This window comes from Leptinotarsa decemlineata, unplaced genomic scaffold (assembly GCF_025532065.1).
Source record: "Leptinotarsa decemlineata unplaced genomic scaffold, Ldec_3_MD MMD2_tig00026282_RagTag_RagTag, whole genome shotgun sequence".
Classification (NCBI taxonomy): domain Eukaryota; kingdom Metazoa; phylum Arthropoda; class Insecta; order Coleoptera; family Chrysomelidae; genus Leptinotarsa; species Leptinotarsa decemlineata.
The window spans coordinates 3,029,932-3,045,446 of NW_027412668.1; the positions used below are offsets into that span (position 1 = coordinate 3,029,932).

Sequence of the window (15,515 nt, forward strand, 5' to 3'; positions counted from 1 at the left end):
ATATATTATAACGACAAGGAGTCACAACATTGTCTGCTGTATAATGGCTCATATCTAATCCTCATAAAGACAAGGCAATGTCATCATGCCTCCGTTGGAGAGAACTTTTCAGATGAATTACCAAAATACAGGGAAACTTATGGATTGACAGGGACTTTATGCACTTCTTTCCTTGCACCTCGAAAGGGTTAGTTTTCATCTCTATTCAGGGTTCCCTCTCTTGTGAATAAATCCAAGCATTGTGACAATCTCAATTGACCAGTTCTTTGTGGTATTGGAAGAGCCAAATCCCAGAAAGGATCGGAGGTTACTGATGACCATCATCAGTGCACTTCATAGTGGATTTTAATTGACCAACGAAATTGTCTACAATGTTAGAGTTGTTCGTGTTCAAATATCACAGCCAGGACTCTTGCGCTTTTCCGCTGTCGCTCAATTTTTCGTCAATCTCCGTTAAGATCGATTTAGTGTGTGTGAGAGGAGTAGCATTGAGTTATTCTTTTGCCACAGAGTGTTAAGATCGGTTTTGGTTTCTCATTGAGGTCCTCTTGTAAACCACGTATTATTAATGGGTGATTTTTTTACGAGGTATAGGATTTGATTTTCAAAAGAAAACAAAAAATTTCAAAAAAATTGATGAAATCTTTATTGGAACGATCAATATGATTTAATGTTTGAAGATGATTTCATGCAAATGTCCGCGGCTCCGCCTTAGATGGCCCATGCGCAAGGTTCAATTTTGGCACTCTCTCTAGCATATCGACTGGTATTTCACCTATAAATGCTTCAATATTGGCTTTCAGAGCGTCAGTTGTTGCTGGTTTATCCCTGTAGACATGAGCCTTAACATGACCCCACAAGAAATAATCCAAAGGCGTTAAATCACACGATCTAGGCGGCCAATTGACGGGACCCAAAGTGAGATAAATTGTTCATCGAAGGTGGGTCTTAATTGGGCCATTGTTTCGCGTGTCGTGTGGCATGTGGCACCGTCTTGTTGAAACCACATGTCAAGCACGTCCAATTCTTTCCTTTTGGCAACAAAAAGTCGTCAATCATCACACATTGTCCTCTTTGAAGAAGTACGGCCCGATGATATCACCGACCCATAATCCATACGAAACAGTGACTTTTTCGGGATGCATCGGTAGCTCTTGCAATGCTTGTGGCTGGTTTTCACTCCAGATACGGTAAATTTGCTTGTTAACGTATCCATTCGATCAGAAATGAGCCTCGCGGCTGAACACAATTTTCGATAAAAATGTGAATATTCCTCCAACTTTGCCAGCGTCCATTCACCAAATGTTACACGTTGTAGGAGGTCGTGTGGCTTCAATTCTTGTACCAGCTGTAACTTATAAGGTTCAACATCCAAATCCTTCCGCAAAAATGTCCACGTAGTGGAGTAAACAGATTTCCAATTGCTGCGAACGGCGGCGAATCGACATTTCACGGTCATGATGAACACTGGCGGATACAGCCGCAGTATTTTCTTCGGTCCTCACTCTACGTATGTGTGTTGGTGGCTTAATGTCCAATAAACTGGGTTCCAAATTTAGTCACAAGCTTCCGAATAGCTCCCTGAGTAGGCCGACGAAACTGCCCATAAATTTTAGAAGTGCACGATGCACTTTCTTCACCGAGCATGAATTTTGGTAATAAAATTCAATAATTTGCAAGCGTTGTTCATCCGTAAGTCGATTCATGGTCAAATTATAGACCAAACTGAACAAGTTTGACAATGACACAAGATACGATTCACGCGTGATCTGTCAAAAACAGTGTTGTCAAAAAAAACTAGCAAAAAAATCACTCATTATTTCTTGATATGGCTCGTTTGTCTCCAACAGAGAATAAAAGAGCGAATTCACACAAAAATGTTGCCTGCGTAATGGATATGATATTATTATTCGCTCGGTGAACAATTGAGGCACGTTTTGAATAAACAAACCAGAAATAAAAACAGCCCCCCATTAATATTAATGCGGCGCATTACAAGCGTACGATTAAAAGCCTAAAAGACCAATTCGCCATGGTCAATAAAGCAACTTCATTATAAGTTATTTAATTATTGTGAAGGCCTGGAGAAATACGAGCTGTTGAAGGAAGATCACGGAAAATTGCCGGGAATTTTGAATGACGCGGACGCACGATACTAACACTTCTCTACAAATTGATTTAGTTAATTGCAGCATGGAATTAGAGATGCGTTGGACGATACGCGCCTTGTTGTCGGTGAGAGAAGATTCTAGAAATCGATAAAGGGGACTATCGACGGCTTCGGATCTATGATATATGCCACTGGCGGGTGTGTTTTCCTTCTTTTTTTTGTTCGTTCTTGAAACTATAAAGTCCAGGGGGCCGTTATTTTTATTACACGCTTTATATTAGCTTCACCTGTATGTATGTGTGTTTGTTTGTCACCGTAGTGTGCGCTGGTCAGGCCTATACCCGAAGCCCCGATACATTCGGGAGGCGCGCCAGCATTATCAACAATGACCACTTCCCACACCGTGGGGTAAGTGATCATTGGGTTCGAGAATCATGTGCCTTGAGCAAGCGCAGTGAGCCAAGAATGACTGCTTTCTGCGGCAGTGCGGCTAAGATTTCTGCCTTAGCGCGGCAAGCCGGTATGATTTTAGGATTCGAGAGTAGAGAGGACATCATTCCACTAAGAACTCCAATCATCAGAACAACCATCTTGACACAGTGATCAGGGTAGAGTTTGCGAAGCTCGAAGAGAAAATCTCGATGTTTTATCCGTTTCTCCTCCACTTTTCTGACGATATTCGTCTCGCCAGGAGCTGAAAACTCCACGACAAATATCGTTTTGCTTTGGTGGTCGAGAAGGACTACATCAGGCTCATTGGCTTGTATGAGCCTGAGGGGGGGAACGAATAGTTCCAATGAATTCCGCATTTCTCGTTTCCCACAACGGATTCAATATCCCCGGAGCGTAGGGTAACACCGGTGTCTCGTCAATACCGTAAGAGTGCCGTATATGGTAATACAGCACTCTTAGGGCGTTATGTCGATGGATATAGGCCGAGACCGCATATGCTGGACATGGTGACAGCAAGTGCATCAGGGTCTCGGGCGCCTCGCGACAGGCCCTGCACCTTGTGTCAGGAACCTCTATACCCATCACGCGACTGCGGTAGACTAAGGTGTTGAAGACGCCATCCTGGCAAGCCATGATGAACCCCTCACTTTCCCGACTTCAGCCCACTCGACCTGAGAAAAGCGAACGTCAGGCGCTTTGATAAGCCAAGGTCTCCAATGTTATTGAAGAAGACCCCATGCATTGGCTTATCCTGGTGTCTCCGCAGAAGTAAGGTTATCTCTGCAGCTTTTATCTGAGCTTTTTTCTGAACGGGTTCCAACTCGGTGACAGAGTTGTGGTCACCTCGTTCAGAGTCGAAAACTATACCGAGTTCATCAGCTGCTCGGGCAGCTGCCCTGAAGAGAAATGCTCCAATTCCTGATCTCTCATGGTCACGGACCATGCAGAGAATGGGATCCGAACTCCTGACGACTTTACAGGCTGTATCCAGTACCATTCTGTCATGTAGACACTCCAAACTCAAAGTCCACGGCCTCCCTGTTGTCGGGGGAAGTACAAACGTGGAACGGACGATTTGGGATGCAAATTCCTATAGAGTTGCATCATTTTTCGGGTCTTTACGTCGAGTTGTACTACTACTTGTGTAGGTTAACTGATCACTCAGATAATTTGGCAATATATTGTGTTTAATTTTAAATATAAATATTAGCATATTCAGTGTTATCCTTTGTTAAGCAGACATAAGAGACAGTGTTTCCAACATGTATCCACAGATGTGCGTTTATTACAACTCAATCTTGCCCTCATTAATCTGTTTTGAAGCTTCTGTAGTCTATTTAGATTTTCATTGCTCACAAAATAGAGTAATGTACTGCAGTAGTCAAATTGAGGTGCTATTTTTGATTTATAATTGTTAATTTTGATATTCACCTATTTTATTTTTCAATCTATATAAAAGATGCATTTCTTTGCTATTTTCTTTGAACATAACAACAGTGAGCATTTAGGTTTAATTTTTGATCAATACACTCCCAGATATTAAAAGTTGTTACCCTTTCAAGCGCCAGTCGCTTTTTTCACAATAACACTGGTATTTTTCGTTTGTTATTGTTTTAAGCTTATGTAAGAAATATATTTTTAACTTTTCAGTTCGATGTTCTTTAAAAGCGTGTTTTTTAGTTCTTTAAACTATATTTATTCAAATGAATTCCGTATTTACGCTGCTAGCCACTGCGAATTCTGCAGCTGGATTATCTGCGACAGTGGATTTTCCATCAGATTGTCTCCTTCATACCGATAAAATGATAAAAAGTGTCATTCTTCTGCCTATTAAAAATCTTCATGGTTGAGTTTCATTAATATCTATTTGCATATTATTGATTTCGAACCAATTTTTCAATATGTTTAGAGAAATCGATATTTTGTTTTCAAAATAATTTCCAGTTATGTCGCTTAATTAACTATACACTGTGTCCAAGATAAGAATAAACAGCATGGGGATATCAGAAACGGTGATACGGAGTCGATTGAATAAGAGAAAAGTAGCGCATTTATGTGTCTGATAATATATTATTTAGAAAGTTTTAATATTCCAGTAGTTTCGGAGATATCTGAGAAAAACCGTAATCTGAGAATTTCGTTTTTATTTTCTCTTAGCTTTATTTCCGAAGGAAATGTGAAACGAATAGCACTCTGCCATGGTCACTTTTTAAGGACTACATGATAACGTAAGCAGATTTTTTCTGCGACGTTTCGTCTTTTAGAAATCATCATCAACTTTATATTCTGCTCACGTTATCGTGTAGTCCTTAAAAAATGATAATGTCAAAGTGCTATTCGTTTTACATTTTCTTTGAAAATGAAGCTAGGAAAAAATAAAAACGAAATTCTCAAATTTCGGTGTATTCTCGGATATCTCCAAAACTACTCGGAATATTTAAAGTTTCTAAATGGCATACTATTAGACACATATCTATTATCATACCCCGTATCACTTACCGTTTTCGATATCCCCATGCTGTTCATTCTTATCTTGGACACAGTGTATAAGGCAAGTTGTTGATACATAAAATATACATTAGTAGTGCAAGTATGGAGCCTTGTGGAACCCCCATTTCATTTTTCCTTCACATATTCCATTCGTTCTTCTTTTTCATCTCTTTCTATTAAGTATTGAAATCTAAGTATTTGTTATGCAAGAGTTTATCAGTTTCAAGGAAACTCCTCTTATTCCGAAATACTAAAGTTTTTTCAAGAGTGTATTGTGGTCAACTTTATCGAAGGCCTTGCAGAGATCTATACATACTACTATAGTTTCATTTTTATTGTTAGCGAGTTCAAGGGCAGTATATAACGCTAGTATAGTGAATGTACCTCTTCTCAAATCATTTTTGGATCTGAAATAGTTTGCCAGGTATTTTTTTTTCATTTTATATAGATGGCTCTCATTATTGCAGCAATCTTCAACTTTCCCTTTCGTCATCAGGTTTACTATGTAGCTGAGAAGATGACAGAACTCCCCAGCTACACATTTTAATACTTTTATATAAGTATCTCATCGTCTCCCACTGATTTTTTGTTTTTTAGTGAGGTAATTACATTGTATAATTCGTATATTTTGGTCTGGTTATATTTCGTTTTTCCTGGAAATTATTTGTTTTTAAGTTCATTCATTGGACTTATTGTACATTTGGACATTCTTCCTTATTCAGAGAAATCGACCACATTTCGGATATGCAGTTGGTTAGTACCTCGTCCACTAGATGGAGTGACATTTTGTTGTTCGCTCCAACTTAGGAAGAGGAATGAAATACTCTGAAAGAGTTCCGATTTTCAATTATGGAATATCATTGACTTTAGGTCGAAGATGACCACTATCTTGCACTGATGAGTGGCTAATGAGCCCGAAACCGGTCTGCAAGTGTGTCCGTTCCAAAACTGAAGGTCGACTCTTTCAGCTGTATTGCCAATTGCATATGCAGGAAATTCTCTGTGAAGATTCCTGCACTGACGCCTGTCGGATATAATCCAACGCCCTTCGTGGTATTAGCCAGGGGAGTAGTTGTTTTGTGATAGGCGTCAGTTCATTCCACCTACTGTGTAGGTATATTCGAGACTGGCTTGAACGTTCAAAGTTAATTTCTTTAGATCATACATTAATTGATGAAATTTTTATTTGCTTTATCTGCAATTGTTTGGCTTTGTTTCCATGTGCGGATTCAATATGTGAAACTGATTTATATGGTGTTTTACCTGTATACTTTTTCGCTAGGTTCCAAACAGTTTTGTTTTTATTTTGCGCGCTAACAACATACACATGATTTGCTTTTTTTAGCTGCTTTAATAACTTTTTTGAATATATGTCTATATTTGTTATAGTTCCCTTCACACAATTCAAATCACTGTCAATGTCCTAATCAAAATGAACCATTGGAATCAAATATTCAAACATGATTATGACTAAATATAAAAAACTTTTCAGACATACGTTTACAGACAGACACAGGCTTAATCTTATATTAAAATTGTGACAGTGACTAGACCCTAACTAGGCTGATACAACTCATATATATGTAGGCTAATAAGCCTATCAATCAAAATTCCCAGCTGCATTGCAAATCGTTTTTGCATTGTTGTAGAGACAATTTATAATACATTTTTCAACACCCGCATGATGGTTTCACGTGTAGTAGAGATAATATATATATTTGTATATTATTTCTTTCGATAAACATTTGTATCAAAATCATCTGAAAACTTCTTCAACATTAAGTCAAGAAAAGAAAGTTGACCACCATCTTGTTCAACCACTATTGTGAACTTTATTGTCGTTTCTTGTTCGTTGAGAAGATTTAAAAAAGCATTCAGAACATCATGACTTTCATTACAACTATCAGAAACATTGTTGAAAGTGAAAATGCCCTAGAAGGGTCGATAAAAAGATTGATTTCCTCCTACAAAAAAATAATTTTTTTCAATATTCCCCTGGCAGACTAATCCGTTCAACAAGCGCTGGAAAATAAAACATGTGGCTATGAAATTAGCACAAAATCATAAATAATTGATGCAGAATTCTCTTGGGAAAGTTAGTGCAGGCGTCAAATAGAAAGAGACGAAAATACTTGAACGGTATCAGACCGTGAAACCAAATCACTTTTAACGCACACCTGTTAGATTGATTGCATTAACTGCTCAACATAAATTATTCGCAAATCCAACGCAAAACGCAAATACGCAATTAAATGCGGCGTGGACAAGGACAAGACGATCAAACTGGCCGACGGTGTAGATCAAAGGCGCAGTTAGAATGTGAGTAAGGCTTTAGCATGAATACCTACGACGCATGCTTTTTCCCTTATCAATAAGGGGGTACAATTCTTTTTCTGTCATAATCGTTCATAGGAGATTTTTTCTTCAACATTATTTTATCGAATTCACGGTAAACTGGCAATTCTGAAAATATCCTATGGTTTATGTTTCATCATCTGGGTATCACATTTCTGTAAGATGAAGCCAGATCTAGAAGCTGTCTCCAGTAGCTTCGAAACCTCCTACTGTCGTTTAAAAATCCTTCAGCAACCGACGTACTTTGCCATCCACCATGGCACTTCAAAGTGGCCATACTGACTTTAGCCTCTACTGACTAGATATTTATCGTTTTTTGTTCTCTGATAAGTTTACCACGAAAATCAATATCTTGCCTTCCTTATGATTGAATATTTAGACTATAGTTAGTGAGCTGAGAGGGATTTTTTTAAGCCCACACAGTTTCGTACGTATATTGTATCTAATATTGTATGAAATGGATGATTTTTGGGTGGTGAATATACCGCCTTGTCAAATAAAGAAAGAACTTTACAGGTGTTTTCATATGCGCGTTAGAAGACGCTGAGAGCACTCGTTGTAATAATAATCTCGTAGTATAGTTTGCGAGAAAAATGTATCTGGTAGAAATGGAACTAAACATAGAGTTTTAACAGTAGAAGCGAACAAACAAGAAGCTCTTCACTCTTCACTCTTTTTTTCACTCTTCGGAGTGAAAAAAAGTTTAAGAGCTTAGTTCAACTAGAGCAAGTCTGAAAGGTTATATAATGAAATGGAAGAAATGGAAGATGATGAGTCGTCCTCATTTTTCACTTCAAGTTAAAAAACACAGAAAAGTCCCAAAATTATTGTTCATAGAAAATAAATATCATTCCATGGGTCCCAAAATAATTCTTCATAGAAAATAATTATCATTCCATGGCGAACAATAATAAATGAAATAGTACTGATATAAAATCATGTTCTAAAGAAACTCTTTCAATTCAAAATTTCACCCAGGTTTTGAGAATGACATCGTCCAATACCAATTTAAAAAAACATAAAAACGATTCATTTACATACATTGTGGAAAAAATACTGTGAAATACTGTTAGCATACCTACCTACATAGATATTAATCGAAATATGAAAAGGGAAAATTTATATAGTTTTATATTATAGTCGACATACCTACTCATAATCAACATTTATAAATATCATGATTCCATATTCTTCTGATGAACAAAGAGAACAAGTAGTTTCGCTTCAATAAAAATATTTCAAAATGTTTAGATGTTCAAATATAGGATTAACAACATATTTCAACGTCAAACCTAGGATTTAACTAAAAATGTAATTCACTGAGTATTTCAAATATAATTAGTTTGGAATCCTGCTTGTTGATTGAATATATATTTTTATACATTTCTCGTTCAACATTGTGTGCATTCCCTAGCTATGTTTCAGTTTTGTTGAATTTCCATTTTCGTACAACGTTCAAGATTTTCATCCTTGATTTTTTTTCTTAGTATTCCAACGAAATAGAATGCTATAATATAAGGTGCCATCTACAGAAAATCAGCAATAGTTATCTTTTTAACTTCATCAGTAGACCAATGAAGAATTTGAAATGCAGATTTCTATCAACTAGAATATTGCTGCTCATAAACTTTTGATAAAAATACATAGAGGGCGGAATATCGATGATTTACTTAGAACTGCCAACAATCAACAATAGAGCACTCAGGGTGTATATAGGAAGCCAGAGTACACCAACCTAATATTACATTGATTTTCTTTTACATAAAATGTTTGAAACCATTGGATTTTTAGAATACAACAAATGCTTGAAATAAAGCTTAGATATTCAAGGAACCCGGAGTGGGCGACATCTAGACTGTATATTCTGAACGTCAAACTCAGGGAAAACATAGATGATTGCGGAAACATACCGTATTCGCAAAATTATTACACAGTTGCTAAGTAAGAATCAGCTCTCCATAATAATAAGTGACTTATGTGGGTCAGCGTAATGAATATAATCCGGGAATTGCGTAGCTTTTCAAATATGGGGAAAGCAAAGGAATGGTAAATTATTTTCAAAACATGTTCATGTCTTTTTTCATAAGGTACACTTTAAGTGACATGATAATTATTCATAAGTAGTGATGTTTCCATCAATATATCGGCAAATATCTTGCGGCAGCTGGTTCCTCATTTTTCTGAGGATGAAAGTATTAAATTCAGTAAATGCTATTCTGAAACACTTGGATTTCAGTTTTACAATGAATCGTATTCTTGTAAACATAAAACATAATTTTGTGTTTTGTGATATTGTGTCATGTAACAGACAGCAACGTTTTATATTTCAAATCCAACCAATGAAAAGTGATAATGAATATGTCTTCATTCCTAATTCGTCGAAGTCCACGTTTTTGAAGTTCTGTGGTCGAAATCAAAACAAAAAGTTAACCAACAAAATTAACCTATAATTGTATTTTCTCTTTTATCATAGAAAATGTTTTCCACAAGTACTCAATGCAAATACTGGATGTTCGGTACTGAAGAAGAACTCAACAAACTCAGGGAAAAAGCAAACCAAAGACATATTCAAACCTATGGAAAATTAGTTAATGTAGGTATATTTCATAAGCTGAGTCTTTCAGCTAGTAATACTAATCATGGTTTATTTCAGGAGGCAGTTAAATATGAATTCTTTCTTACACCAGAAGAAGAGAAAATCATGGTAAAAAGATACGAGCTGCACCTGCGAGACTTTTGTAAGAGGTTTCAGCCTCCTATGCCAAGATATGTCGTAGGGACATCATTCCACTACTTCAAGCGTTTCTACATCAATAACTCTGTTATGAATTATCACCCCAAGGAAATAATGTAAGTTTTCGCAGTAAGAATAGGCTCCAAGCTCTAACTTCAACTATTTCCATTTCAACAATTATATATTCATTGAAAAACATATTGTTTTTGGGTGATTGTACTAACAGTTTCCTTTTTTTTAGGGTGACCTGCATTTATTTGGCTTGCAAAGTTGAAGAATTCAATGTTTCTATCCAACAGTTTGTAGCGAATATCAAAGGAGACAGGGAAAAAGCTACTGACATTATTTTGAATAACGAGTTACTGTTGATGAAGCAATTGAACTTTCATTTATCGATACATAACCCTTTTAGACCCGTCGAAGGCCTGCTCATCGATATAAAAGTAAGTATAACATACGTTCTTGAAATTTAATATCATATCTCAACCCAAGTTCACTTGCACTGGGGGTCCTTCGACCTCTGTGGGTAGTTCTAAGTTTCAATAAATCCCAGTACATGTCACACTTCGAATTGTTTTCCAGACTAGGGGCTCATTGCAAGATCCGGAAAGACTGAGATTGGGTACAGAACATTTCTTAGAACGCGCCCTGCTTACAGATGTCATTTTACTGTATTCTCCAAGTCAGGTAGCTTTGGCTGCTGTTTTGCACGCTGCGTCAAAACTGCAGGAAAACTTAGATTCATACGTTACAGATATCCTGTTTGGTGATGATGCCAAGGGAAATTTGGAGGAGTTGATTGAAGCCGTAAGAGGTGAGTGTTGTCATTTTTTGTATCGTTAATGGGAAAAATACATCCTACTTTCCAACTAGAAGAATGACTGTACCTGCCTTCATGGTTTATTAAAAATCTCTTGAAGTTAGGAGAAGTTAGATCCGAAACTGAAGCTCTCATATCCCATCTCCAGGAAGTGTATATACAAATATAATTGAAAATAAACAAGAAGATCTAAGTTGTACGACCTTGTGAAGAGATGGTACCCATATGATAAATATCAATATTTAATTAAATCCTCTTAGAATATAGTATTTATTTCAGAGAGAATCATATTTCTGACAAGTAGACGAAGTACTTCAGTTTGACTTTGAATTTTTTGATCCACGTTTCTTTAATGAACTGCAAGATAAAGCATATTAGTATAATGCAGTATCTGAATCTTTGATGTTTTACAGCAATTCGGTCTGTCGTAAAAATGGCTGACTCTGTATCAGACAGGAACCAACAAAAAATTCTGGATAAGAAGCTTGAGAAATGCAGGAATCCTGAGAACAATCCAGATAGTGAAATGTGAGTATGTTGAATTTATCTAGTAGAGATAACGACCTTTCTACAAAAATTTCACCAATATCCATCTATTGAAATGAAGATCATTTATTCACCACAAAAAAGCTGATTGCAGAATATAAAATTCTACAAATGAAGCTAACTCAGACCAGAGCTCAAGCTAAATCTGAAGTTGAAAATGAAAATGAAATGAAAAAAATAGGTCACATCAACCTATTATGCTTCAAAGTGGTTTTAAATGTTGATGAAGATGCAACATGCATCCTGAATAGATTCAACTAATTCACTGAAAGCCTCAAGTCTCCAAAAGTATTGTTACGTTTTCAAATAAAGATACAAGCGTGGCTAAACATATTGTCCAATTGTTCACGTGCTTTGATTATATTAAGAAGGTTTCAATAATTTTTTGTTGCCTTCTCCTGAATTCATAGCATTCCCCCTTTATATGTTGATTTTACAAAAATGTATACTGCACCATCTGTGAACATCTACAGTTTTAGAATTCATAACTACCACTTCTTGGTGTACTTTAGACAAAGAGAAATAAACAAGTGTATCATCTGTGAATGAATGCATTTATCGATTTCTAGCATTCTGTAATATATCATCATTAAAAAGTTGAAATAATAATGCCCCTAGTCCAGTCCCTTGTGGATCTATCAATTGCTTCAGATATTATGTTTAGCTTCGATATCTGTTTCTGTCTTCTCTCATACAGATAACTATATCTTGATAAAAGTCTTCGGAAGTCAGTGGAACAATTCTCGAAGCGACGTGGCATCCAGAAGAATCAAAAAAGAGTTGCAAGCAGGACTTAGCGCCAGCTTGACCAAGTCACAGTGGAGTTAGCAATGTGTATCTGGATAAGTAATCCTAGATGCTTAGTTTGGTTCATTTAGAAAGGTTCTTTTCAATAAGCACTTTCTATGTGACATAAACGTCGAGAAATTCATCAACTAGGATGGGTAGAAAAGTTTTTCTTTAATTTTTTGAGAAATGGTCATATCTGAAAGTAATTTTTGTTGTTGGATTTTGCAGATACAAGAAGAAAATGCAAGCAATGCTGGATGAAGAGGACGACTTCCATACTGTTAACGATTTGAATTGTTCGATGGATAACTCAACACTCAATATGTCTATACAACAATCGCCTTTGTCTTGAAACGATATTGACATACGGATCTTGTGTTAAGTTTTGTGATAATATACTACTATAATATTTTGATTTGAAATGTAGTATGGATAAATGAGAATAAATTCTTTTGTAAGCAGTTTTTTTTTAACGCACTTTTATTATAGCTTCACTTGTATGTTTGTAACCGACTCCTTTGACCTGGAACCAACACTTGGACAGGATAAAGAGGAAAGCGGAGGTAGCACTGATGCTTGCCAGACGCACCTATGGAAAAACATGGGGACCAAAACCAGACATGGTATATTGGCTATACACCATGGTGGTTAAACCTATGATAACACTCGCATCTCTGGTCTGGTGGCCAAAGATGAAGCAGGTGATCGTCATCAAAAAACTAGGTAAGGTGCAAAGACTTGCATGTTTGGGAATGAGGGGAGCAATGAAAACTACCCTAACAGCTGCATTGGAGACACTCCTGAATCTACCTCCTTTACACTTTGTGATAATGGGGGAGGCCAGGATGGGCCAATTCAGACTGGAAAACTGAATATGTGCACAGACCACATGACACCGAAGTACACCTCTAACACAAACTTCACGGCCAAAATCATAAGCCGTGAAGAGTGGAAGACCATTAGTCATCCCGAAAACATGTTTGGAAAAATCACCTGGTATACAGATGGATCGAAGACCAAACATGGAACGGGAGCTGGAATATACCGAGCGGATAGAAATCTAAACTACAGCTATCCGTTAGGACTATACACATCCGTATTTCAGGCGGAAGACAGCAAGAGCGCACTAGGGGCTCTGACAAACCCGAAGGTGACATCAAAACTGGTCTGGGAATGCCATGAAGAACTGAATGAACTTGCAAACAGAAACATATTAACTTTGTACTGGGTGCCAGGGCATTTAGGAATCACAGGTAATGATAAAGCTGATGAATGCGCTAGACGCGGATCATCAACTTCATATATAGGTCCTGAACCAGCTCTGGGGGTATCAAAATCACTGGTACGAAACCAGATTAGGATATGGACCAATAAGAAGCACACAGAGTACTGGACAAAAGTACCTGGCAACAAACACAGTAGAACCTTCATTAGGGAACCGTCCGAGAAAAGAGTCGAAGAACTACTTCAATATAGTAGGGACAGGCTCATAATGATTACAGGGTTACTAACCGGTCATTGCCCGCTCAGAGAACACCTGAATAAAATGGGGCTGTACAATGGAGACCTCAGCTGCAGATTATGCAACGAAGGGATAGAAACAGCTCTACACATCTTATGCGAATGTGAGGCACTGAATCACTGGAGACAGGCAATATATGGACGTATGAAATTACGTCCAGAAGAATATGACGAACATCCAACACGGAACCTGTACAAACTAGTACAGGGAACGAGACTGATGGACTGGATGTCATGAGAAGATGGTAGAACAACAAACGCAATAAGCCCAAGAGGCTGCAGTGTTTCCTGGAGACTTGGATTAAATGGACAAGTCAGACAGCTCCCAAGGTAAAAAAAAACCCGACTCCTTTGGACTCGATTTTAACTGACTTTAAATGGACAGGTTGATTTTAAACTTTGTATACTTATCAAGAATAGGTGACAACACAATAATTTCTGGGAAAGAAAGTTTTTGGCTTTCTACTACTCCATCTTGATACAAAAAAAGGGATGAGGGAATCTTCTAAAATTATAACCCCTTCAATTACAATAATTTCATAAGTTTACCTCATGATCCTGATCAGAATTGCCAGGATTTAATAATTTTCTCACATAGTCTATGTGTGAGAGCAAGTGTCTGCACATGCATATACAGGGCTATTCAAATTCGTTTCTGTACATGGGGATCTCGTAAACGATAAGAGATAGAGTGTCAGTTAAACTGTGGCAAAGTTGCGTATTTTAGAGACCTATTCAGTGATGTAAAGAAATCGTATACAGCTCTTTTGGTTCTGGAGATATACAGGAAAAACCAAAAAAACCCAAATTATTTTTTTGCCTATATCTTCTTTATTCGCAGACATATTGAAAATCTGTCCACATTTTGCTAATGACACTTGATGTGGTCTCTCAGAATATATACATGAATCTTTTATACAGGGTATCATCTGACTTGGGCCACTCCCATCTTTGAATTTTTAAATACGGACCTGTATTTTTTGTTGTAGTTTTTGGATCGTAGACGTTCACTTCATACTGAGAAAATAAATTCAATTTTATATTTCGTGATTTTTCGGTAATATTCGATTATAATTATGTGAATTATTCCCTTTAAATAACGGCCCTGGAAATTGCTTGACTGAGTTGTGTAAAAACACAATAGCAACTTTCACGTCTCCCTATGAACGAGAGTTTTTTTTCATTTTTAGGTACCTATTCATATTTTTTCCATTGCTCTGAGCGTTTTCTACAATGAACTTCGAATAAGAAAACCTTTTATGATTATCTGTTTAATCTGTCTAAATCTGTTTTTCCTTCAATCAGCTGTCGCCCCCATACGAACGACAATTCTCAAAAGTTGAGAACTTGTGCGAGCTAAGGACTAACGAGGTCTTACGTTTTACGTGTGATTCCTAACACGGTTGCAGAATCATCCCAGCTTCAACCAGATAAATTCTTTTGAGAAAAATATCTGGTAGAGGCGGTAATCGAACCCACGGTGTTTCGATCGTGAGTCGGGCGCACTACCACCGCGGCCAATTCCATAACTGAAACATATCTACAACAAAAATATATTATATGTGTTTTGATGAGCAGAAAAAAAAAATGGAAGCAATAATAACGTCCGAAACGAACACTATAATTATAATGAAAATTGAAATGAAGTGAGTAATTTATATACCTACACAAAAAAATTAATTGTGCAATAAATGTTC

At 37.0% G+C, this 15,515-nt stretch overlaps 1 protein-coding gene across 1 annotated transcript; it reads left to right on the top strand.

The window, feature by feature from the left end:
• The first annotated feature begins 9,795 nt into the window (after positions 1-9,795).
• Positions 9,796-12,758, top strand: CycH (Cyclin H). The gene is made up of 6 exons (XM_023172122.2): positions 9,796-10,001; positions 10,062-10,258; positions 10,384-10,585; positions 10,725-10,956; positions 11,376-11,490; positions 12,526-12,758. Exons 1-6 carry the CDS (start codon positions 9,885-9,887, stop codon positions 12,647-12,649), a joined length of 987 nt encoding a protein of 328 aa, XP_023027890.2. The 5' UTR covers positions 9,796-9,884; the 3' UTR covers positions 12,650-12,758.
• Positions 12,759-15,515: the final 2,757 nt, after the last annotated feature.